The 27844-nt window shown below is 35.1% G+C and overlaps 1 protein-coding gene and 1 pseudogene across 1 annotated transcript in view; both read left to right on the top strand.

The window, feature by feature from the left end:
* The window catches only part of LOC148955582 (amphoterin-induced protein 3-like), an 89525-nt gene extending 61907 nt beyond the window's left edge, over nucleotides 1-27618 (top strand). Inside the window, exons 3-4 of the mRNA XM_089108258.1 lie at nucleotides 25376-25441; nucleotides 27543-27618. Of these exons, the coding sequence (XP_088964384.1) occupies nucleotides 25376-25441; nucleotides 27543-27618 (142 nt within the window). The remainder of the gene's footprint in view (nucleotides 1-25375; nucleotides 25442-27542) is intronic.
* On the top strand, nucleotides 7-3732 carry LOC148955583 (uncharacterized; annotated as a pseudogene).
* Nucleotides 27619-27844: the final 226 nt, after the last annotated feature.

The raw sequence follows: 27844 nt of genomic DNA, 5'->3' as shown, positions 1-27844 counted from the left end.
TCCGAGATGAAATCTGGTAGTGCCTTTAACATATTTTTGTCAATGGCGTTTGGATTATTTTGCTTCAGAATCCCACGGTATTCTTTACCTTTTACCACTTTTTATTAGCATTTATTTTAGTTCTCAGTGCTCATAAACCATAGTGTCCCTGTAAGCTGCTTTTCTACCTTGGGTAGTACTAGAAGCTTTGTTTCAGCATTTCCCTTATTAATATCTAAATCTTTGATGCCCACTTTTATTTAAAATGGGCAAATTATCATCTCTTCCTGGAATTAACTAAAAAAAAACAAGTTTTTTTAACTGAAAGTAAGGAGCGACATTAAAACTTAAAACGAACAGAAATTATTCCGTATACGAAAGAGGCTGTCCCCTCCTCAACGCCTCGCTCTTTACGCTAAAGTTAGAATCTGTCTCACAACTTTATTTTTTAAAACAATAAAAACTTTAGCGCAAAGAGCGAGGTGTTGAGGAGGGGAAAGTCCCTTTCATATACGGAATAATTTCTGTTCGTTTTAAGTTTTAATGTCGCTCCTTACTTTCAGTTAAAAAAAACTGCTTTTTTTAGTTAAATTCTGAACGTTTTTGAATTAATGCAGCTTTGATTTTGGCTCACCGTACATGAATAACTAAAACGAAATTCGCATATTAATTTTCCTTTTTTTGGCTAATTGGCTTTCTCGAAATTTTGTTCTGACGTAACTTACGAATTAACTTACGTAACGAATTTCTATATTCGTATGTTTTTATTACGTATATTAGAGAGTTCACTCCCTAGTCAATACCTTGCTCTTTATGCTAAAGTTCGAATTTTGTTCGAATCACAAACCCCTGAATCACAAAGGCCGGTTAATTAGAATACATGGCTCTTTTGAAAGTACTAAAAAAAACTGTAGCATAAACAGCGAGGTATTGACGAGAGGGCGAACCCCCTCATATACGTAATAATTTCTGTTCGTTTTAAGTTGTAATGTTGCTTCTTACTTTCAGTTGAAAAAAACGTTGTTTTTTATTTAATTTCTGATCGTTTTTTAAATAATGCTGGGAAAACTGGCGCCCCTTCATAGAAATGTCCCTTCCCCCAAGAAAATATCCTCTATGGAAAGGTCCTCTCACGTAACCCCTACTCTAACCCCGACCCCCCACTAGGAAAAATTCCTCCTGAAAACGCCTGTATACTTCCCAACAACCAATACTATATGTAAACAATGAGCAAAGTTTATAACTTGCAGCCCTTCTCCCGGGATCAGTGGGGGATTAAGTCATCCTCAAAGCCATATCAATTAAATTTTCAACTATGTTGAACAAAATGGCTATCTCAAAATTTCGATCGGGTGACTCCGGGAAAAAAATAAGCGTGGGAGGGGGCCAAGTTGCCCTCCATTTGTTTTGGTCATTTAAAAAGGCCACTTTTAATATCCGTTTGAATGAGCCCTTTCTTAATATCTTATGATCACTTGGTCAATACAATTATCCCTGAGAAAAAGAAAAAAAAAACAAATAAACACGCATTTGTGATCTTTCTTCAGGTAAAAAATGAAAAAGTCCACATTTTTGCAGAACGGAACTTGACAACTTCCAGTAGGGTTCCCTGATATGTTGAATATGATGGCGGGATTTTCATTAAGGTTCTATAACTTTTAGGGGGTCTTTTCCCCTTTTTTCGAAAATAAACCAAATTTTCTCAGGCACGTAACTTTTGATGGGTAAGATTGAAATTGATGAAAATTATATATTCGAAATCACAATTAAAATGTGATTCTTTTGATGTATCTATTGGTATCAAAAATTCCGTTTTTTAGACTTTCGGTTACCATTGAGCCAGGTCGCTCCTTACTTACAGTTCGTTACCACGAACTGTTTGATGACAAAAATAAATTATAATTAGAAATACTGCAATATCCTAAATAAATATGGTCCCCATTCACTTATTTTATATGATTTGTTGGGGAAATGAACCATGGGCCTAATCCTCACTCAACATTAAAATTTGCTTTATAATCGGCAGTGACAAGAAAAAATGCTTTTTTATGGTCCTTTCCACTCATTTGCGAATTTACTTCATGTACAATTGGACTTTCTCACCCATTGGATTACAATTCAAAAGCAGATTAGAAAGTTTCGGTTCATTGATTTGATTTTTAGCATGTTCCGGCTTCGAAAGTGCTTGTTCCAAGAAGATCATAGCACTGTAAGAAAGATTGTCAGAGTTAGTCAAGCATTCCTAATTATTACCAGGATGAATAAAGATATGGCTTGGGTAAAATTGCATTTGTTGATTTGCCAGGATTTTCTTTTGTATTTTTCTCTGATATTCCCTGATATTCATCTCTAAACCAAAATTTCTGGAGCACTGCGTAGGTGTCTTGGAGTTTGGGATGTACTTCTAGGAAATTCTCAGATTCTACCTTTATTTTTGGTTAAGTCTGTTATTTCCGAAGACAAATAAATGGTATTATACAACAGGTATCTGAGGTGAATTTTTCTTATTATAATCTATACAGTCAGAGTCAGTATGTTTCCGATCCTCACAAGAGGGCGTACGTACCTTTTTTTTCCCTTTTTATGAAAGACATCCATCAGGCTAAATTACAGCCTCACTACAGTCTACAGCCTCTAAACTTCCGCCTCTTCTGTAAGTCCTTCTTGTGTACCTGACTTTAGGTTTTACCTTGGACCACCTTGTCCTAAATCAATGATTGGAACCTGCCTCTGAAGCTGAAATAGCCAGAATTGTCAGATGGTTTGAGGGGTTCTTCATCTTGTGGCCCAGACCGTATTCCGACTAAGGTTGTAAAGTTCATTCTTCCTGTCATCATTTCTGCCCTCACGAGACCTATCAATCTTTCCTTTGAAAATGGTGTTTTTCCAAGTGCTTTAAAGCATGCTCGCGTTATTATTCTTTTTAAAGGTGGATCAAGGAATGATCCTGCAAATTATCGTCCCATATCCCTTTTATTAGTGTTTAGTAAAATATTTGAAAAACTTATGCTTTCTCGACTTCTTAATTTTCTTAATTCTAAACACTTTTTTCATGATTTTCAGTTTGGTTTTAGGGCGAAGCACTCAACTGACCATGCATGCGCAACCCTTTTGAGTTATTTACATTCAGTTCTTGACTCTGGTCTGATACCTGCTGCTCTTTTTCTCGATATAAGAAAAGCATTCGACTCATTAACACACAAGATTCTTCTTTGGAAACTGTCCGATATTGGTATAAGAGGGAATGCTTATTCTTGGCTTCTATCATATTTATCTGGTCGAGTCATCTCGGTTGATCCCCAATTTTCAAATCCTTCGGGAATAGAGTTTGGCGTTCCACAAGGATCTGTTATTGGGCCGATACTCTTTTTAATCTACGTCAATAACCTTATTAATGGGGTTCAAAATTTAAAACCTACCCTTTGCTGTCGTCTTTGTCAACCAGCATCCGTCACTAATTGTGACAGGAGTTCGTCCTTACCGGATGCATTTATTGCTTTTGCTGATGACAGTACTCTTGGCACAGCTGGTAGAACTGAGTCTGACCTTCGCTCAAAGATAAATGCCCTTTTTGAAAGAGTTATCCAATGGTTTGATGTAAATTATCTTGCCTTAAATGTCGGGAAGTCATTTTTTCTCATTTTCTCCAGATTTTCAAAGGCTTGCCCTGACTTAAATGAAATACACGTGTCAAGAGGTTCTCTAAGTAGACCTAGGGATCGTTACGTTCGATTCCTAGGCATCTTGTTCTAAAGTCTAGTTCAGTCTTATGTTTCATATTGTTCTGTTATTTGGATGTCAACTTTTCCATCGTCTCTGATTCCACTTTCAAAACTTAATGATAAAGCAAGGACTCTTACTAAGGAACCTAACCGATCTTCACTTAAACCCTTGGGTGATTTGAAATCTCTCTATTTTCCTTCTTGTTCTTCTTTCATATTTTTACAGTTGCATGGCCATCGTCCTGCTCCTATTTATAGTAATATATCTTCTATTTCTGACCAATTGAGTTATCATCTCTGCACTTCCAGTAAATTACTGATTCTTCCAGTTCAATTAGTGAAATCTAACTTCAATCCTGTGAGAACTTGCAACATGATTTGGAACACGCTCCCTGTGTCTGCACGAAGCTGCCGCTCGTTTGGTATGTTCAAAAATTATGTTAGGGATTTTCTAGCTAGTAATCAAGTTTTTGTTTTTTTTGTTGTTGATCATTGTATCTTATGATTTTTTTATCTTATGATTTCTCTTGTGTTGAGTCTCTTAAAGGTGTGAATGCATGATGTTGAAAATGTTTTTGTTTTTGGAGTATTTGTCTCATTTTGGTTTCTCCCCTGTTTTTTTCCTGGCCATAGAGCCTTACGGGGAGTTTATACTGAAGTGTATTTTGTTGAGTTTATTAATTGAATAAAACTGATTGATTGATTGATTGATTACTAAATGGTCCTAAAAAATATATATATTCAAAGAGACAAGTTTTAACTGGTTAGATACAAAGGTGTGCACAATTTTGGAGAAGGAAAGAGCATTTTTGATTAGAGATTTTCCTTAAACTAATGCTTAGACTTATTTGACAGTCTCGTTAGTTACGACTTTCCAGCTGATCCATATATTCCGCTCTTTATTACGATACACTATTAGAGAATGATTGATTGTTGGGATACGAGAAAAGAAGAAAAACGGAAAAGATTTATCATACAAATAGCTAGACCATTTTTGACATTATAAGTAAACTCAAAAAAGGAAATAACTTCTTTTTTGATTGACATTGCAGCAAACCTTCACTACAGTAAGTCAATTCAGTCACTTGACGAGTTACTATCAATAGTCCAGGCGCCAAGCGCAAAAATCTCGACCCCCCCGTGTTGTAAAAGGTACAAATTGTTGGAGAAAGGATTCTGGTCATTTTGATCCTGCTGATCACGAATCTGTCAGGACCCGTGACCGCCAGCACTGGTAGGACCCTCAAATTTCAAATGTTTAATTTTTGGTGATGTAACAGGAGTAAATTCTTAACTTTATGCTTTAACTGATGAAAAATTAACACAGGTAATGTTTCATTAATTTTGTCTAAGCCAATATGGTAATCAGAGTGCCAAAGCATGCCAGAATAGAAATAACTGGATGCAAATATGCTCATCTAATCACTGACTTTAGCAGACAAAAAAATGCCACCCAACAAAGCATAACGATAGGTGTTGCTTTGGTCAATATTTGTGAAGTTTATCTTTGTACCTTTGACCTTTGTACCCTGTCAGGGTAATGACTGAGGCTAAACTAGAAAACTAAGCTTCTTCATGGCATATAATATTACTTTTTAATTGATTACTTTTTATATTTTAATGTGATTATTTATTAATTTACTAATAATGTTACATAATGCTACTTTTTAATTTGATTATTTGCTGGCTAAAATAGGTTACTAAGAGGCAAATATAAGAAAATACACTTTTCAGTGACTTTTATAAAAATTTTCCACCATAAAGTAGCCTAAAATCCTAAGTTTGCCTCCTATTGTAGCAAAGTGGTGATTACAGGAACCAGCACTTCTTCAGACTCGGTAAAAGCTCAGCCAAAATCCAGTGAATTATGCACAAATAGCTTAAGAATATTGCCTTATACAATGACAGGCCACTGTAGAAGGGCACGTTTTATGTGATATTTAAAGGAGTTTTCCATAGGAGGCAAACACTTCACATCTTTCTTTTCTTTAGAATAAATGCAGTTACAGATGGTTCAATGTCAGGGATTCACTGGTTTTTCTACCATACACCCAAGCACCACTTTTTGACATAGTTTAGTAATGTCTTCCTCATATTTTGGCAGATTTGAGATGTTGCATTGAACAATGGAATATATATTTACCATGAGCTCTGTCATTAAAGATTTTTCTGCAGCACCAACTAAAGTTTGATTCCCTTTCAAATAGAAAAATCTCACTGTATCCCAACCACTAATGCAGTAGATCAATCCTATAGAATTTACTAATACTGACCCCATGTTTTTCATGATAAGATGTACTGGTATCAGCTTTTCTCCCATATACAGACACGATTCTGGCTCTTCAACTATGCTAAGAGAGGCCAACTCTTTCAAATGGTGGATTAGAATAATAAGCGTATTAAAGCTACTATTCCTCTGAATTGAGAAGCAATCCCAGCAAACAGGCTAGAACAAAGCTAGAAGCTTTACTTTCAATAGATAGTAAAGTTGAAGTTTTGATCATCCTCGGGGCCTTTTAGCCACTCAGCATTTAGTTGCAGAAAAAGCAGAAATACTGCCACTGACCCTTTAGAGTTATAAAAATTAAGTTGTACTGCCTGTAATCAGATGCCCGTCAATAATATACCATACACAGCACTCTGTAAAACAATAAAAACATTACCAAAAATTGCTCTGGTTTGTCAACTTTTCATATTGACTTTGCTAATAATTGGCTGTGTTTTTTTGTTTTTTTTTCAATTTTCAATGTTTTATTTCAAAAGAAGCTAAGTCACCAAATTCCTGAAACTCCTTTCCCTCTTAAATCAGTAACTAAATGACTCCAATGCAGGAACAGAACAGGACTGCCATAACCTATAACTAAACTAAAAGGTGTCAAAATTGACCAAAAGTACCCAGTTTTTGCTAATCATTTAAACTTTAAAAGAATTTTAGCAAAACCTTACTAAATTCTAATGGAAAATTTTAGCAAATGATAGATGGAAGCTTTGAAAAGTGAAAATGTGACAATCATCATTTTGCTTATATGGCATCTCAATGGATGTGATATGCTTCTCTAGGAAAGTTTACAGTACAGCAACTTGTATTGATATATGGCATTGTTAAAGCTACCTTTCCTCTGCACTGGAAAGCAATCCCGGCAAACAGGCTAGAACAAAGGTAGACATTTTAATTACAAAATATAGTAAAATTGGAGGTTTCATTATCCTCGGGGCCTTTTAGCCAGTCAGTTGCACACAAGAAGTTGCACACAAGGCAAAATTACTGCCACTGGTCCTTTAGAGTTATAAAAAAATGAAGTTGTACTGCCTGTAATCAGTTGCCTGTCAATAATATACCATACATAGTAATCTGTAAGCAATAAAAACAATACTAAAAATGGCTCTAGTTTGTCAGATTGTAAAGTTAGCTTTGCAAATGCTTGCTATGTTTTTAAACTGTCAGTGTCTTATTATAAAAAACCTAATTCATGAAATTCTTTTCCCTCTCGAATCAGTAGCTGGATGACTTCCATGCAGGACCAGCACAGGACTGCCATACCCCAAGACACCTTTTGAAAAACTTTACCAATTTATTGGTTAATTCAGAATATACTAACAAAACAAGATAACTAAGAGATAAAATACTATTTGATTCAGAATTCAATACTGTATCCAAATATTACAACCATTACTTGCAGAAATTCCTCCCAGAAATAAAAAAAAATGTCATTGACAGGATTCTGTACATATTCTAGGTTCTATAAATCAAGCCTTAGTAAAAAATATTATTTATTTTTTTTAAGTCTAGATTATCTAAATTAGGCTTTAGTAAAAATAAGATATTATTATCAGGGGTAGCTAATCTGCAGCTTCACCAAAGAAGAGATTCAGGGACTGGCCCTGGAGTTGTGAGTGTAGTCGCCTGAACCAATGAGAAACATGGTATTTTTCTATCTTCAAAAATATAGCAGAATTGTGTTCAATAGGAATGAATATCGTAGTCTTGGTTGAATTGGCAGCAATTCAGTTTAATTAGCCTACCATCATATTAAACTAGCCTAGGTTATACTCCTCTGTCTTTTCAAAGGTGGAAAAAATACCGCGTTCCTGAGTAGCCTAGACCCCAAACCCCAAATGAGCTGAAAGCTAAACTGAAACTAGGTCTTTCAAATTCCAGCCTAAAAATTTTCCCATTCATTTACAATTGAAATAGCTAACTAAGAGATAAACTTATCTTTAGGATTAGAATTAAATTTGGAATCAAAATATAGGCCTAACATTAATTTCATGTCAGAAGTATTTAACAAAGCTTTACTTTGGAATATATCCAAAAGTCTGAATTAAGATTTTTTCTTTTTTTTGTAAATACAAGACTTTTCTTGCAGCAGGATTGCTGCCTAGCCCCAAAGTTATTGGCCATGTTTCGATTCTTATCATTCGAAAACTTTGACAAAACCCTATTATTCTAAGCAAGTTTTTTCTATGATGCCGCCCCTCTGGAAAGCTGGACTCGAGCAAACAGAATCACTGATATTGATTCTATAAACCTATGCACTCAGAAAATTTGTACCTGACACATGTACTTTTGGAAATAAGCAAGATAGCTTCACGTGGCGCCCGTACTACAAAGAGAAACGGCTGAAAACCAACACAATATTTATGATAGATCAATGGTAGGCCAGGTCGTAATTAATAGATGTGAATATTATGCATAATTTAAAATAAAATAATACAATACACCTGCTCAAAGCAGTTCTTGCGGCACCAAGGCACCTGAGATCAACACATCAGCATACGCTCCTCCTCCACCTCTACCTGTTCAAAGTTTTGCTCTCTAACCCCTCCCATTCATTTTCCCCTAAATACTTTCTTATGACCCTTACCCAATTCATCTGGGGACGAGCTATTTTTAGTTTAGCCCCAGATGTATAAGCAGTACGTGGTAACGAACTGTAAGTAAGGAGCCGTGCGGCTCAATAGTACCCGAAACTCCAAGAAATAGAGGCTTGATAACAATGTAGACATCAAAAGAATTGAATTTTGATGCTTATACAAGATACTCATAACTCGTCAAGTTTAATGTTACCAATCAAAAGTTACGAGCCTCAGAAAATTTGCCAAATTTTGAAAAGGGGGGAAACAGTATCCAAACATCAAATGATCCTAATGAAAATCACACAATAAGATTTAGTATATCGGAGAACCATACTCTAGAGGTTTCAAGCTCCTATATACAAAAATATGGAATTTTGCATTTTTGGGCAGAAGAAAGATCACGGTTACGTGTTTGTTTTTTGTTTTTTTTTCCCAGGGATGATTGTATCGAACCAGTGATCCTAGAAGAACGGGAACGGATTTATTTGATCACGAATAAAAATTTTGGCGACCTTTTTAAGTGACCAAAAATATTAAAGAGAAGCAAGCCCCCTCCTACGCCCCTTTTTTCCCCAAATTCGTCCGAACAAAATTTTGAGAAACCTATTTTGTTGAGAGTAATCGAAAGATCTAATAACTATGTTGTTGAGGACGACTTGACTCCCAGAACACCCAGGGGAATGGCTTTAAGCTATTGACTTTGCCCATTGTTTATAGATACTATTGGTTATTGGGAAGTATACAGATATTTTTTTGCGGGAGGGAGTTTCTGTGGGAGAGGGGTTTCTCTACGGGTAAAATTTTATGTTGGAAGGAAATTTTCCGGGAGGTGAGCTTTCCAGTTTACCCAGTTTTTTACTACTTTAAAAAGTAGAGTTGTGACAAAGAGTCAAATTTTAGCGTAAAGAGTGAGGTATCTGAGGAGGATGCAGCTCCTTTTATGTAACGGAATGATTTGTGCTCGTTTTAAGTTTTAATGTTGCTCCTTACTTTAAGTTGAAAAACCCTTGTTTCTTTTATTTAATGACTAAAAAGAATACTCTTTGGCAATCCATAATCCTTCATCTGCATTAAATTACAGAAAAAGAATCAGTTTTTTAACTGAAAGTAAGGAGCATCATTAAAACTTAAAACAAATAGAAATTACCCCGTACAGGCTATGAGGGGGTTTTCCCTCCTCAATCGCTCACTCGTTACACCAAAGTATTTTAGTGCTTTAAAAACTCTTCTTATTCTAGTTCAACGGTCATTGTGTTTCAGTAGTCATTCTTCAAGAATCGAAACGAAAGTCCAACTTTAGTATAAAAAGTGAGGTACTGAGCAGAAGACAGCCCTCCCCCCTCATATAAGGGCACTAAGCGCCTTATAAAATGTATTACATCCTTAAGTGCTCTATCGAATGACCCTCTTTTACTAGTTTATCATTACGAACTATGGGTGGTCACATATGTGACCCTCCTCCTCTGGAAAAGTATACGACTTCATGTCTTGTCCATAGTGGCTTTAGGGCTCTCATACACGTTGGATTTTCTTTGCGTATTTTCCATAAAACCCTAACCCTTTTTGGGTGGATTCTAATTCCTATTTCTAAAATCGTCCAAATTGTTATGAGTTAACATCTTTTGATGAGAATTTTTAAAATCAATGCATTTTACATGTTTAGAATCAGCATAATACGGTTGTTTTATTTCTTTGAATTAAAACTTGGTTTTTTAGAGTTTGATTTTCTATAGATAAGGGTTGGTCTTGAACAGGGTCGGAAAAATGGCAATTGGAACGATGGGGCCCAATCGGGCCCCAAGTTTGAAGGGGCCCCACGCCGGCATCAAAATGAAAAATTAGCTTTCGAAATTGTGAAATGTTCTTAACAATTCCAGTAAGCGTTGATTCTGGAGAGAGATCATTTTCCAGGCTATAAATATATATATATATATATATATATATATATATATATATATATATATATATATATATATATATATATATATATATATATATATATATATATATATATATATATATATATATATATATATATATATATATATATATATATATATAAGCTGTATAAGCTTTTACAGATACATAAAGAGACAATTTTAACTGAAAGTGAAGAGACAAGGAAAATGAATTTAAAACCGGTTTAGAAACATTTGCAGAACAAGAATTTAGAAATATGTAAATTTATGTGTGAATATTCGCTGATGAAAATTTCAAAATGCATTTTCGGCAGTTTCATTATATCAGAGGGACAGAAACGTAAATTAACGTTAGCGCAAAATCAGTACAAAAAAACAAAAGAGGACAAAACGGCAAGCTCAAAATGAACAAACTGGACCATCAAAAGGGACAAGATCAAGCGAACGACCTGAAAAATGTAAATGTACGACGAGTGATAATGAACAGCCTAGTAACTAAGGCAAAAAACACTGATAAGGAACCAATCCAAGCAACTAAGGCGAAAGGCACTGAAAAAGTGTCTGAAGCAATGACCAACAAAAATAAACATAAAAGAGATATGTAGCTAAAATATTAGAACAAGTCAAAAACGAAACTCAAGAACATAGAAATATGCAGTTAAAAGATGAGTGGAAACGAGAATCAGAACGAGTCAAAAATGAAAGTGTAGAAGAAAAAAAAGGTACTTGTGCAGATAATGGTACACAATCGAGAACAAACCGGTTTTAAGTATCTGTAAAAGTTAATACAGCTTATATATATATATATATATATATATATATATATATATATATATATATATATATATATATATATATATATATATATATATATATATATATATATATATATATATATATATATATATATATATATATATATATATATATATATATATATATATATATATATTTTTTTCGAGAGAGATTTATATATAGATATATATATAGATAGAGAGATAGAGAGAGAGAGAGAGAGAGAGAGAGATAGAGAGAGAGAGAGAGAGAAAGAGAGAGAGAGCTCCATTTATCCCGACCATTTATTCTGGCAAGCACATTAATGTAACAAAAAAAAATTCTAGAAGAAAAGGGAGTAATCACCTTGCAGCACCCATGTAACCCGGCTTAGTCCAAAAATATTCCCAGGAATGAATTTAGATTATAGTTTAATTTCTAGTTCCTTTCAAATCTCATTCTCTATTTATCTCTAAACCTTTTCTCCCCAGAGAACAAGATAACATTGAAAAATGTATATAAAAAGGAAAATAAGAAACATTCCTATTTAAATCTTGGTAAAAACAAAGCTCCTGATAGCGCTCGTACCTCCTCTGGGAAGTTTCCTAGTGGCACCCATGATCGTCCCCCAAGTCTTCCCATTTGTAACGGTAGGCATATGAATTTAATATTTCATAAAAATTCACTTTTTGAGGCCTTAGGCAACACCCCCTCCCGAACTATACAAAGATCCACTGGCTCTTCTTCCTAATAGCTGATGCGCAAGTATACACCAGTGTTCATGAAAATAGAAAAAAAAAACAAATTTTTCAACTGAAAGTAAGGAGCAGATTTAAAACATAAAACGGACACGTGTATGAGGGGGACCGCTACCTCATCAATACCTCGCTCTTTACCCTAAAGTTCGAATTTCGTCCCAATTCTTTAAGAATAATTCCTGAATCACGAAGGCAGTTTAATAAATAGCTCTTTTAAAAGTACTAAAAAAAACTTTAGCGTAAAAAGCGAGGTATTGACGACGGGAAGACCCCTTCACCATATACGTAATAATTCTGCTCGTTTTAAGTTTTAATGTTGCTCCTTACTTTCAGTTGAAAAAACTTGTTTTTTATTTCATTTCTAATATTTTTTAAATAATGCTGGGAAATCTCTAGAACTTTTAATTTCCACCCTCCCACGCTCATTTTCCCCAAAGTCACCCGGTCAAAATTTTGAGATAGCCATTTTGTTCAGCATAGTCGAAAAATCTAATAACTATGTCTTTGAGGATGACTTAACCCCTAACAGTCCCAGGAGGAATGGCTGCAAGTTTTGAACTTTGCCCATTATTTACATATAGTATTGGCTATTCGGAAGTATACAGACGTTTTTCAGAGGGATTTTTGTGGTTTGGGGGGAGGGGGTGGCCGGGAGGTAAAACGTGGGAGGATCTTTCCATGGAGGAATTTTTCATGGGGGGAAGAAAATTTTCCATGGAGGGGTAGCCAGAAACAGTTACCACAAACTGTTTAATTTTCCAAATCTCTAGGATTAAATGATTGTTTTTTTTTTGCCATAAAATAGCAGAAAATGCCACTTCGATATGAAAAAATATGCTTGCTACTTAAAAAGTGCACTGTAACTTTTAATTTCTTTCGAATATGCCTTCTCTCTATGGTCTAGGACCAGTGGGTTGACTCGATAAATCATAGGGATGAAGTAAGAAAAACAAACAAATAAACACACATCATTCTATAATCATTCGTTTCACAAGATACAATAAATGGTATTTTTGTAGACAGAGGTTTGAACCGTCTGCAACAGGATTTGTTTATACGCTGACCTTGATGGTGTAATTTTTACTAAGATACCGCACCCCTTTGGAGGTGTTTTGTCCTTTTTTGAAAATGGTGCAAATTTTCCCAGGCTCGTAACTTTTGGTGGTAACTTTGAATTTAATCCAGTTTACATAATTAGAATCACCATAAAAAACCAATTCTTTATATGTATTAAATAAAAAAACAGTTTTTTTTTTAACTGAAAGTAAGGAGCGACATTAAAACTTAAAACGAACAAAATTATTCCGTATATGAATGGAGCTGTCCCCTCCTCAACGCCTCGCTCTTTACGATAAAGTTTTTTATTGTTTAAAAAAAAATAGAGTTGTGAGAAAGTCAAACTTTAGCGTAAAGAGCGCGGCGTTGAGGAGGGGACAGCCCCTTTAATATACGGAATAATTTCTGTTCGTTTTAAGTTTTAATGTCGCTCCTTACTTTCAGTTAAAAAAACTTGTTTTTTTATTTAATTTTTGAACGTTTTTGAATAAATGCAGGCTTTGATCTTGGCTCACAGTACATGAACAATTAAAACAAAATTTTCATATTAGTTTACTTTTATTTGGTTAAATGGCTTTCTCGAAACTTGTTTCATTTTATTTACGAACGTTTTTATTAGTAATAAATATACGTAGCTTACGAATTAATTTACGTAACGAACTTCTATATTCATATATTTTTATTACGTATATTAGGGGGTTCGCCCCCTAGTCAATACCTTGCTCTCTAAGCGAAAGTTCGAATTTTGTTCCAATTCTTTAAAAATGACCGCTTAGTCACAAAGGCCGTTAATTAGAATAGATAGCTCTCATGAAAGTACTAAAAAATCTTTGACTTAAAGAGTAAGGTATTGACTAGGGGGTGAACCCAATCATATATGTAATATTTTCTGTTCGTTTAAAGTTTTGGGGTTTCTGCTGTTGTAGTTGAAAAACTTGTTTTTTTATATTTAATTTCTGATCTTTTTTTAAATAATGCTGGGAAGTCCGGCGTCCCCTTCATAGCAATGTCCCTTCCCCCATGAAAACTTCCTTCATGGAAAGATCCTCCCACATAACCCCTGACCCCCCCCCCACTACCAGGAAAAATCTCCCCTGAAAACGTCTGTACTGTATACTTCCCAATAACCAATACTATGTGTTAACATTGGGTAATGTTCATAACTTTCAGCCCTCCTCCCGGGAACTTCGGGGGATTAAGTCATCCTAAAAGACATACTTATCATATTTTCGAACATGCTGGACAAAATGGATATCTCGAAATTTTGACCAGTTGACTTTGGGAAAACAATGAGCGTGGGAGGGGGCCTAGTTGCCCTCCATTTTTTTGGTCACTTAAAAATGGCACTAGAACTTATAATTGTCGTTCCAATGAGAGAGCACTCTCACGATGTTCTAGGACTACTGGGTCGATACGATCACCCCTGGGGAAATAAAAAAAAACAAAAAAAACAAATGAACACGCATCCGTGATCTTTCTTCTGGCAAAATTCCACATTTTTTTAGATAGGAGCTTGAAACTTCTACAGTAGGGTTCTCTGATACGCTGAATATGATGGTGTGATTTTCATTAAAGTTCCATGACTTTTAGGGGGTCTTTCCCCCTTTTTTCGAAAATCAGCCAAATTTTCTCAGGCTCGTAACTTTTGATAGGTAAGATTAAACTTGATAAAACTTATATATTTGAAATCAGAATTAAAATATAATTCTTTTGATGTATCTATTAGTATCAAAATTCTGTTTTTTAGAGTTTCGGTTACCATTGAGCCGGGTCGCTCCTTACTTTTAAAGCTCATCCTGAACAGAGTTTTTTTCTTTGAGGATAAAGAAAAAGGTATATAGAAGTTATAGTCTAGGTAAAGAGTATTACTTCAATTTGTCATATTGCCTTAAAATTATGTTGGATTCTCCTTGAGTGAGGGGCATTAAACCATTGTTTTCCAAATCAGAGCTTTTATTCCAGAAATTCTCTGTCTCTACGATTCGGGACAGCTATTAAATTCTATTAAATAAAAAAAACAAGTTTTTTAAACTGAAAGTAAGGAGCGACATTAAAACTTAAAACGAACAGAAATTATTCCGTATATGAAAGGGGCTGTCCCCTCAACGCCTCGCTCTTTACGCTAAAGTTTTTATTGTTTTCAAAAATAGAGTTGTGAGAGAGTCTAACTTTAGCGTAAAGAGCGAGGTGTTGAGGAGGGGACAGCCCCTTTCATATACGGAATAATTTCTGTTCGTTTTAAGTTTTAATGTCGCTCCTTACTTTCAGTTTAAAAAACTTGTTTTTTTTATTTAATTTCTGATCGTTTTTTAGTTAATGCAGCTTTTATTTTGGCTCGCCGGCATTGAATAAGTAAACAAAATTTGCATAAAAAATTTACTTTTCTTTTGCTAAATGGCTGTCTCTAAATTTGGTTCTGACGTAATTTAAAAATTAACTTACCTAACGAACTTCTATATTCGTATATTTTTCTTCTGGCAAAAAATACAAAGTTGCAGATTTTTGCAGATATGAGCTTGAAATCTATGTTATAGGGTTTTCTGATACGCTGAATCTGATGGTGTGATTTTCATTAAAATTTTTCTCTTTTAGGGGATATTTCCCCCCTCTTTAAAAAATCAGGTAAATTTTCTCAGGCTCTTAGCCTTTGATGAGTAATACTAAACTTAATAAAATTTATATATTTAGAATCAGCATTATAAGCCCATTCTCTTAATACATTTATTGACATCAAAGATCCGTTTTTAAAAGTTTCGATTACTATTGAGCCGTATCGCTTGTTTTTTTTATTGTTTTTTTATTACGTATATGTTGTTACGTATATGATGGGGTTCTCCCCTAGTCAATACCACGTTCTTTATTTTAAAAGTTAAAAAAAAGTTTAATTCACAAATCCAAGAATCACAAAGGCCGTTTCATTAGAATAGATAGCTCTTTTTAAACCACTAAAAAACACTGTATCGTAAAGAGCGAGGTATTGACTTAGGGGAGAACCCCCTCATATACGTAATAAGTTATGTTCATTTTAAGTTCTAATATTGCTTTTTACTTTCAGTTGAAAAAACTGGGTTTTTTTAATTTAATTTCTGATCGTTTTTTAAATAATGCTTGGAAATCTGGTGCCCCCTTCATAGAAATGTCCCTTGCCCCAAAGAAACATCCTCCACGGAAAGATTCTCCCAAGTAACCCCCTCCTCCAGCCCCCCCCACCAGAAAAAAATTCTTCCTGAAAATGTCTGTACACTTCCCAATAACCAATACAATATGTAAGCATTGGGCAAAGTTCATAAGTTGCAGCACGTCCCCTGGGTACTGTTGTGGTTTAAGTCATAGTAATATACATATTTATTAGATTTTCGACTATGCTGAACGAAATGGCCATCTCAGAATTTTAATTGGGAGATTTTGAGAAAAATATGAGCGTGGGAGGGGGGCTAGTTGCCCTCTATTTATTTTGGTTGCCTAAACAGGCCAATAAAACTTTTAATTTCCATTCCAATGAGCCCTCCGAAGATATTCAAAGACCGCTGGGTCGATACGATCACCCCTGGAAAAAAAAAACAAATAAACACGCATCCGTGATCCTTCTTCTGACAAAAAAATGCAAAATTTCACATTTTTGCAGATAGGGGCTTTAAACCTCTACAGTAGGGTTCTCTGATACGCAGCATATGATGGTATGATTGTCATTAAGGTTCTATAATTTTTAGGGTGTCTTTCTCCCTTTTTTCGAAAATCATCCAAATTTTCTCAGGCGCGTAACTTTTGATGGGTAATATTAAACTTGATGAAACTTACATATTTGAAATCAGAATTAAAATTTGATTCTTTTGATGTATCTATTGGTACCAAAATTCCGTTTTTTAGAGTTTCGGTTACCATTGAGCCGGGTCGCTCCTTACTTACAGTTCGTTACCACGAACTGTTTGATAGAGGATTCTGCCTAATTATTTCTACTTAACACAAGTATAAGATCCTATTGCAGTTGTTTTGTTATCACCAGTCTTTGCATTTCAATGTCAGTATTGTGTACCAAAAAAATTGTAAGATGCTATTAAATCATCAGAAGTGTTTACAATCCAGAATAGAATAATAAATACCGTATGTCATGTCCCACAAATTTTTTCTATCTTTTATTGTTCTTGATTTGGAACAGCAGAATTAGTTTTGTAAATATATCATAACGTGAGTGACAGCAAAAGAATTGCAATAATAAATCTCAATACATGTGTCATTTATTTATATTTGTTTTTATTTCTTTCTGTTGAGTGTTGAACTGCATACCTTGATTAACATCAAGATTTTAATTGCGTTTTTAATTAAAAGAGATAAAAATAGAATCGTATTTCATAACTCATAGTTGCAAATAAGTATATTTTGATGGGTGAATTAATGCATTCGCATATTATAATGACACCCATAGGCTCGCTGACCTTGCCGGCAAAATAGCTAGCCTACGAGTACAACTATACATGAGAATTCGTTGAAGTAGGGATAAGATTCCAAGTTATGGCAACCGCCAAATTTACTTCACTTTAAAATGCAATTAATTGATACTGTATTTCGATCAAGAGACTACATATTTAAATAAAGACATAAAAACAAAGGAATAATCATAATTGAAAATAGCTTAGCTAGTTTCAAAAAGCTCGCTAGACTTCGAACCCTCTCGCTAGACTTGTCCCTCAGGACAAGGGTCCGAGTCTTGGTGTCGTTGGTTCTTGGGTTTGAAACGGGTGTCAATGGCGTGACTCTGTGAGCTCAGCCAGAGTCGACCCAGCTCTAAACGGGTACCTGGAGAAAATAAATAGGAAGGGTGTGCGAAAGTACAGGATGGCTGGCCCTCAGCCCTCCTCCCATTGCGCTTCCTAGCTGAAGGGCCATAAAATGGAGATCAGAACCGCCGGTAGGACTTGCACAATCCAATACCGTATTCTTTACCTTTTACCTTTACCACGCAGCTTCAGCAAAATCTGTAAAAAAAAACCTGTAAAGCACCAAAAAATATCAAAATAAAATAGTTCTGCCCACTGTACCCATTTTAGTTCTTTTCATGCCTGTGAACCGCGATTTTCAATTTTTCTTCAAAATGATGAACGTTTGAGGATAGTACCAGATTTTCGTCTATATAACAACTTTGACCTGTGAAAACAGACAAGCAAAATTAATTTGTTAAATTTGATAACCCTTTTTGTCCGAACAATTCAAACGTTAACAATATTTTGATTCTCAAAGACAATCACACCTTCAAAGCAGAGCTATATCTTCTTCACCTTAAACGTTTTGGTGCCATCTTTTTTAGCTCTTTTTGTTGATTTTTCACCAACGTTCTTTTTTTTAATTTGGTGTTGGTTAGAACCTAAAATTGCATTTTTACATATGAAGGTCCTTTTCATTAAAACTGGACTTTTTTGTTTCAAGAAGTATATGGTTGAGTAAGTTTTCACTTAATCAGTTTAATCAGTCCGATTTTGTTTCCACTGTCCTTTGTGCTTTAAAATTGGAACATGTAGAGGAACAATCAGTTTGTTATATCGGAATAAGTGAATATTGGTGCAATAGAAACGAAAGAGAAAATTTTTAGCTTGAATTGTGCAACGGCTAAACTGACGAAGTAGCAGAATATCTATGAGATCAACTGACCTTACACCATATCAAGTATCACTGGAAAAGCAGCATTTGAATGAATAAATCAACTTAAATGCGTGCGCTTCTGAGCAAAACGCCGAATATGGCTATAGTAATAGAGGAATGAATTATAATACTCACTGAGACAGCTTTGGGTGTCAGAAAAGGTCCTGGCCACTAATGAGAGTGAGAGAGTTCTTATTAGTGAGACAAAGAAAGGAGTGCCATTAGTGACATTGGGCGCAGCTAAAAATATTTTGAGAAGGAGGACGTTTTATCCTATTGAAAATAACGGCCTCATCCTTAAAAAAAATTCAAATTTGAATGCATGGCTTATTTATGATATGATACGCTAATCTTTTCCTATCCCTTTCCTCTAACTGTTCGGCTGTTCCCTTTAAAACTCCCCGGCTATGCTGCGAAAAATGATTAATAATCTAATGTGATTTGCAAACATAAGTCGATTAGTGCGTCTGAACATTCTTCGTCTCAATCCTTCAGTTACAAAAAAAAAATCTAAGTCATTATTTTCAAATCGTTTGCAAATTAATGCTTACGTTATTCTTTCAGAAGTAATATTTGTCTATTCTTCTTATGATTGCTTTTCCCTCCTTTTCCAATTTTAACTCAGCTTGTAACTAGTAAAGATTATCCTATTGGAAGTCTGATTTATCTTGAGCTTTGTATACATTATGTAGTTCAAACAAATATTCTTTTTTTTTAATTTGGTTCATAAAATTCACTGATTCTGTCAAACCTTTTCATATAAGGGGGATGAACTGTGATCGACGTCATATTGCAATTTAGATATCTGCATATCTTTTGCCACTTTGAAAAAAAAAACAACAAATAAATGACCGTAGATTGTCAGTTAAATTGACATATACTTACATTTCTTCGTCAAGGTTTTGATAAATTTTCATTTATGAAAGTAAGAAAGGTGAAAAAAATTCAAACGTATTGTGTTTTCAGTAAAGCTCAAATTCTGTTCTGGTCTTGAGAATCATAGGGGTTATCATCCCTATTCATTTTATTTGTTGCTCGTTTTGAGTTTGACTCGGCTATTTAATGTAATTTCTGTTCGTCTTGTGTTTCATTTTTTCATTGATAGTTATTTGTGGTAATTTTACGCTTGGAAGATTATTTGGTTTTATTTCTGCTCATTCTAGGCTTAATAAAGCTCTTTACTTTTCTTTGAAAAACTTGTTTTGTGGGACAATTTTTTTTATTAATTTCTGTTCGTTTTTTATTGACATAGCCTTTTTCATGGAAAAAAATTGTAAACTTTTTCAGTTTTCTTCTATAAGAATTCATAATATGCGTGACAGTTTGTACGATAGAGGAACTTTTTCAACAATTTTTAATCCTGACACAAACAGTATCTTTTAATTTAATTTTATAGCTTCTGAAGTTGACCTGAAAAATAAAACTTAATATAATTCCCAAAATATTCTATCTATGCTCTTTGACAACATGGCTACACTTAGATTCTTTTTATTTATTTAAGTTGTACCAGCAGAAGTAGTATTAGTAGTATCCCCAAAAGTTTCAACTTAATGCCCCCCCCCCCGGTCGTTCTCGATATACTGCTGAGGTGTCTTATTGGCAACCATATAACACTATGCCTTTTGATTTATTTTAAAACAAACCTAATTTTAAAACATAATGAGTCAATTATATAATTGTGGGGAGGGGGGGGGTTGACACGCCTAATACCCCTAAAAAAATAATTGTTGGACCGTTCTACTATGCTGAAAAAAAGGCTGTCTCAAAATTTCGACTGTATGCGTTTGGAAAATGAATGGGCAGGAGAGAAGGGCTGTTTGTACTGCAATTTCTTGTTACTTTTACAAACGGCACCAAACTCTTGCGCTGTAATTGGAGTGTAAGGGAGAGGACTTTCCCTTTCAGATATCTAGTAAAAACATTTTAAACAAGTAAAAACAAAGTGAAAACATTTAAAATGTATTTTGTTTTCAGTAAAGTACAAATTATGTTCTGGTCTTGAGAAGGCATGGGGGTTGTCAGCTACTCATGTTAATTTTTGCTCGTTTTGAGTTTGACTCGGTTATTTATTGTATGATTTAAATTAACAAAATGTATTTAAAATGTTTTCACTTTTTAATTTTAATAAATTAAATATTAATAAAACCTTAAGGAATGTATATCAGTATATGTATACTAAACTGACAATCAACAGCCTTTTTTTTTCTTTTTTAGTGAAGTGTAGATTATGTTCTGGTCTTGAGAAGGTATGAGGGTTATCAAAGACATAATTTCCAGACCTTTCAACTACACTAAACAAAATGACTATCTTCAAATTTTTGATTAGGTATGTTTTGGCAATTGATGGGCGTGGGGGGGGGGCTTGTTGCCTTCCCACTTTTTGACTAATAAATAGCTCATTAGCCCTTTTAATTTACAATCGACTGAGCCTTTTTTGAAGTTTCTACGACAACGCTTTCTATAAAAATCTTATATGCCCCCCAGGGCTTAACTTACAACCCTTGCCCTGAGGGCTCTGATGGGGTTATCATACAACAAAATGACTATCTCAAAATTTTTATTAGATTTGTTTGGGGAAATGGTGGGTGCGGGAGGAGGATTAGTTGCCCTCCAATCACTTTCGACTATTAAAAATGGCACTGGCCCTTTCAATTTCCAATTGAATGAGCTGTTTTCGAGGTTACTACGACAACAAATAGATATCTCAAGAGTTCTATCAGATACATTTCGGGAAAACAAGAAGTGGGGGGAAGGGTATCCACCCTCCGATCACTCTCCGTCTACGAATCCAATGAGCCCCCCCCCCCCCCAAAGTTTATGCGATCACCCTTTCTACATATACCTTATATGCACCCAGGGAGGGAGGGGTTGCCATCCTCAAAGACATAATTTCCGGAAATTTCGATTACGTTAAACAAAATGGCTGTCTCAAAATTTCAATTAGATGTGCTCGGGGAAATGGTGGGTGCGGGAGATGGGTTAATTGCGATCCAGTCGCTTTCGACTATTAAAAAGGGGACTGGCCAATTTCCAATCAAATGAGCTGTTTTCGAAGTTTCTATGACAGAAAATAGACATCTCAAAATTAAAATCAGATGCACCTCAGGAAAATATGAGGTTTGGGGGCTATCCACTCTCAAATCACTCTGAATCTTGAAAAGAGCACTGGAACTTCTGATTACCAATCCAATTTGCCCCCTCCAAAGTTAATATGATCACCTTTTTTTTAAATACCTTATATGCTCCCAGGGCATAACTTACAACCCTGGCCCTGAGGGCTGTGGGGGGTTTTCATTCTCAAAGACATAACTTCCAGGCCTTTCAACTATGTTGAACAAAATGGCTATCTCAAAATTTTTATAAATAAAGAAAATTTTATTGGATTTATTGGGAGAAATGGTGGGCGTTGGAGGGGGTTTAGTTGCCCATCAATCACTTTCGACTATAAAAAACGGCACTTGCTCTTTCAATTTCCAATCGAATGAGCTGTTTTCGAAGTTTCTTTGACAACAATGACTATCTCAAAATTTCATTCAGATGTAGTTCGGAAAAAACGAGGTTTGTGGGGGGGGGAAGGGGTTATCCACCCTCTGTTGACTTTGAATCCTAAAAAGGACACTAGAACTTCTGATTACCAATCCAATGAGCCCCATCCGAAGTTTATACGATCACTCTTTCTATATAAACCTTATTTAACCCCAGGGCATAACTTACAACCCTTGCCCTGCGGCCTCTGGAGGGGGGGGGTGTTGTCATTCTCACAGACATAATTTCCGAGCTTTTCAATTACGTTGAGCAAAAAGGCTATCTAAAAATTTCGATTGGATGGCTTTGGAGAAATGGTGGGCATGGGAGGGGGGTCAGTTGCCCTCCCATCCCTCTCAACTATGAAGAAGGGTACTAGCCTTTTCATATTCCAATCGAATGAGATCTTTTCCAAGTTTCTAACAGAAAAATTGACCATCTCAAAATTTCTATCAGATGCATTTTGGAAAATATGAGGTGTGGGAGGGGGTGTCTACTCTCCGATCACTCTGAATCTTAAAAAGGGCATTCGAACTTCTGATTCCAAATCCAATCCAATGAATCCCCTCTGAAGTTTATACGATCACCCTTGCTATATATATATATATATATATATATATATATATATATATATATATATATATATATATATATATACCTTATATGCCCCCAGAGGGCCATTTTGGGGGAACTAGAACTTCTGATTATCAATTCAATGAATCCCCTCCAAAATTTATACGATCACCCTTTCTATATATACATTATATGCCCCAAGAGCATAACTTACAACCCTTGTCCTGAGGGGCTGTAGGGGGGTCATCATTCTCAAAGGCTATGACTATTCTCAAAGATTACTCAAAAAGGGCACTAAAACTTCTGGTTTGCAATCCAATGAGCCCCTTCCGAAGTTTATACGATCATCCTTTCTATATAAACCTTAAATGGCCCCAGGGCATAACTTACTACTCTTGCCCTGAGGGTTGTGTCTGGGAGAGGGGGGGTCTCATCCTCAAAGACATAATTTATTGATCTTTCAACTACATTGAACAAAATAGCTATCTCAAAATTTTGATTGAATGTGTTTGGGGAAATGGCGGGCATGGGAGGGGGGTTAGCTGCCCTCCAATCTCTTTTGACTATTAGAAAGGGCAATAGCCCTTTCAATTTCCAATCGAATGAGCCCTTTCTGAAGTTTTACGACAACTCCTTCGATACGAAGTGCCCCGGTCTAAACAAATAATACACGGTGTCCAAATCGCTCTTTACTTAGGCAGCGTTATTGCGCTGCCTATGAAAGGGGGCCTTGTACAACATCTCAGCAAGGACTAAGGGTTTAAAACTGAAACTTTCAGGAAATGCTGAGGAAGAAGTTGAACTAAATCAAAAGACACTACACGCATTCAATTTGTCAGAAGGGCATATCTGTAATATCTCAGGAACAGCTAAACGCATTAAGTTGAAACTTTCAGTGACTATTGAGATGAAAGTTGAACTAAATCAAAAGACACTATGTATATTCCTGGTTGTCAAAAGGGCGTATGTCCAATAGCTACAGAAAAGTTAATGCCATAACGTTAAAATTATCAAGGTTTCTTTTTTTGGGGGGGGGGGTGAACTAAATCAAAAGATACTACCTTCATCCATGCTGTCAAAAGGGTATATCTTCTATATCTCAGGAGTAGCTAAAAAGTTCAGTTAATGTTGAGGGAGATGTTGAAATATATAAAATGACACTATGCACATCCTAGCTGTCAAAAGGGCGTATCTGCATTATCTCTGGAAGGACTAATGGTGCTAAGTTGAAACTTTTAGGGAATGTCGAACTATATTCGAAGACATTATGTGCATTCAGGTTGTCAAAACCCTGTATCTAAAATATCTCAGGAATGGCTAATGGTAATAAGCTAAAACCTTCAGCGAATATTGAGAGGAATGTTGAACCAAATTAAAGAGCGTTAAGTGCATCCAGGTTGTCAAAACGGTACACCTACAATATATCAGGAATGGCTAGAGGTACTAGGTTAAAACTTTTAGTGAATGGTAAGGGGGATGTTTTAGAAAATCGAAAGATGCTATGTTCATCCACGCTTTGAAAATGGTGGATCTGCAGTATATCAGGAACGGTCCAGGATATTAAGTTGGAATTTAAAGGGAATGCTTAGGGGGATAATGAACTAAATCAAAAGATACTATGGGCATCCAGGCTTTCAAAAGGGCATACTTGCAATATTTTTAGGAATGGTTAAGGGTATTAATTTGAAACTTTCAAAGAATGTTGAGGGTGATGTTGAACTAGATCGAAGGAAACTAGTTGCATCCAGGTTGTCAAAAGGGCGTATCCGTAAAATATCAGCAATGGCTAAAGGTATTAAATAGAAACTTTAGATAACTGTCGGGAGTACGTTGAAATAAATCAGAAGACACTGTCATATCCAAACTATCAAAAGAGCGCATCTGCAATATGTCAAGAATAGCAAAGGGTACTAATCAAGTCTTGGACGCTACAAAAATTGTGAAATAAGAAAGGAGCTGCCACCCCCATAGCACCCACATTGCACGCTCAGTCTAAATATCTTCTCTCAATTTGAAGGGGGGGGTTGGGTAACTTCTCTCTTCATACTGATCTGAAGGATTTTCAAGGACACTTACAGAGAAAAATAAAAACATATTCTTGATCGTCTTCAGGGGTAACATGTGAAATTTCAAAGATTTGCACACATATTGCTCAAATCTCGGTTTAGAGTTCTGAGAAATGTTGAATCTTATTTTGCAATTTTCAACAAGGCTCACCCTGATCTGTAAGTTAATTTTCAGGCGTTTTCTCTTTTAATTGCAGGTTCCCTATAAAAAAATCAATCTTATAGTTTTGAGCTTTCACTGAAGACTCTGCTTCAAATGGATAGTAATTTAGTAAGAAACGATCGTCTTGATAAAATACGAAGTGTTTCAGCTTGAAAACAATATAGGCCTACTTGTCTATTCTTCAACATTTCCCCTCAAATAGCATTTTTTACATGCTTTTTTTATGATTTTTGTGTTAGGAATTATTTAATAATACTTATTTATATTTGTTCAAGCTCTTGGCATCAATAGTAATCTTTTTTTTCAAGAAGGAAAGAAGTCATAGCTCTTATTATTTATTTTCTTTTAGGGATTTGGATGGTAATGAGCTGCAAGACGTTCCTTCCTTTGCTTCCTTCAGCAATCTCAGAAAACTGTGAGCATTCAGCTTTCTACCTTCTCTATAGACGACTTAAAACAATTATTTCTTCTCTGATACTTTTGATTATTTTCTTGCTTGCTGCCTATCTTCTCTCTAAAGCATGTATTATTTAAGTTTATCTCCTTAAACCATTGCTCTTAAACTTTTCTAGATTATTTTTCCCTTTTCCCCAATTTTTAACTCTGTTAGTTACATAGATCTGACCATGGGATTAACTAGGGACTCTCTTGTGTATTGGTAAGGGAAGGGGGTATCACAACATACCGTCTTCTTTCAAAATTTTGCTCCAAACTTCCTTTTGCTGCAAAGCTGCAGCACAAGTTACTACAACATGTTGCAGCCATGCACCGAATTTTGCATGTGAACGGAACTACCTGGATTTTGATGTCTGGATGAATGTTAAGTCAACTAGACACTCATCTGAATGACACATTGTAAATATGGACTTGACAATAAAAACAGAATTTGACACATGTACACAGTCAATATAATGTGTCCCTTCATGGTTCTAGTTGGTCTGCTCCTAACGTAACTATGATTGACCTATCAGAGAGAAGGTTGAACGAAGGTTCATAGAAAATCAGGAAGATGTCAAGTTTGAAAGAGCAGCTACTTTGATAAAAAAAAAAGCTGCTAATAAAACTGACTTTATACCATAAAAGATAGTACTGCCAGGCCGAAAGAGAGGCTTTTCAAACATAGTTTTCACCATTAAAATTATCACCACCCCTTTTTCAAGCTTGAAGTTAAAATAAAACCCACAAATTATATAAAAAGTCCTGCTATCTATCGACGTACAAGACAGCTCCAGACATAGTCTAAGATATAATTTGCAGACATATTTTCCTGTTAGTTCATCCCGGCTCTTACAGTCAACTTTTTTTTAAAACAAGAATACAAAAACGTAGCTTATTACGAAGAAAAAATATTCATCAATATCGAACGTATTTGAGTTTAATATTTAATAATAACTGTACAACAGACAGTGCCATCAAAGGTATTGTGCTTTATTACCGTAACCTTACATTTATCTTGGTTTAGTTGGCTGATAAAAAAAATTCCCTTTTTGTTGGTTACCTTTTTTCTCTTACCATCATTGTTGTCCCCTTAGGGACAACCTAATAAAGAACGATCCCTAACTAACAGTAACCGAAAGCTTAAAAGCGTGCTTAAAAAAAAAACAACTCTTAAGTGAGAAAGAATCAATGTTTTAATCTGGCTAAGGAATGGTAATTATTATTTCCATTAATCTTAATTATAAAAGTTCCTTGTAAAAACAAATTCATGGTATTTTGAAAAAATAGCTGGTATCCATTTTTTCCTTTAAAAGACTAGCGATGGTTGGAGGTACTTTGGGGAATGACAAACACTATTTTTTTACAGTCAGTTTCTGGAATCTTAGTGCAAATCCTATGTGCTGGGCTTTTTCTTGGGGACTTTTTCTTCCTGTGTGAGCCATTTATGTCTTGATCCAAGAACTTATGTTTGTGGTTAAGTTTGTTACGCGTCATATGTTTGTTTTTTTTCGTAAAAGACAAGCGGCTTCGGGAAGAGTTTTGGGAAGTGACACCACTGTTTTCGACATCAATTTCTGTAATTTTAGTGCGATTCTGTTAGATTAATGTCCAAATTAAATTTGTTATTGCTTGTTTATGCTCTTTTTAAAACATAGAAAGAGTAATCTCCGTTGGGGCTCTTTTCTCCCGTGAACCATGCATTTTTATGCTCGTTTTTGCACGCACATAAATGTTTTGATAACTCATAGAAGCATGTAAAACAGAAACGTCTTCTTTTTTTTCAGAAGAAAAATTATTGGACTTAATATAAGCATAGATCTAATGTAATGCATAAAAACAGTGTGGTGCTAATTTTCTAAAAGGTATTTTCTTCAACATAAATAACAAAAACGGGTATTTGTCAGTGAAAATACCAAAAACAGAGATATTTCTCGAAATCTAGGGGTGGCAAAAATCTATGGGGAAAATGACCCACCCATTCCCCTGAATTGGCTCCACAGCATAGAAACCTAAAAAGCAGTGACGCCATCTTTTTTTCTAAAAAAGATTATTCGACATAGTTTCGTCTTTATTTCTAGGTCACTAGATCACAACAACATCACAGAAATTGAAAATGACGCATTTAGAGGCCTTGAAAAACTAGAATTGCTGTAAGTATTTTTTAGAACTTTTATTTTCTATAGAAAATCAGCACAATTAGCCTATGCATGCAGGCAGTATCAGGTGTATTTTTGGCAGAAGTTGTCCCAACTTACCCCCTCCCCACTGATAGGAAATCTGGGGATAATTACTTCAATGCGCGCAATAACTTTATTGCTGGGTCGAAAAGCTCACTTATTAAGTTCCCCCGCTCCACTTTAAAAACTTCAGATAATCTCAA

Source organism: Artemia sp. Qi Xiang Cuo, chromosome 2, assembly GCF_049724085.1.
Source record: "Artemia sp. Qi Xiang Cuo chromosome 2, ASM4972408v1, whole genome shotgun sequence".
Lineage (NCBI taxonomy): Eukaryota > Metazoa > Arthropoda > Branchiopoda > Anostraca > Artemiidae > Artemia > Artemia sp. Qi Xiang Cuo.
This window is presented reverse-complemented; position numbering and strand designations above follow the sequence as displayed.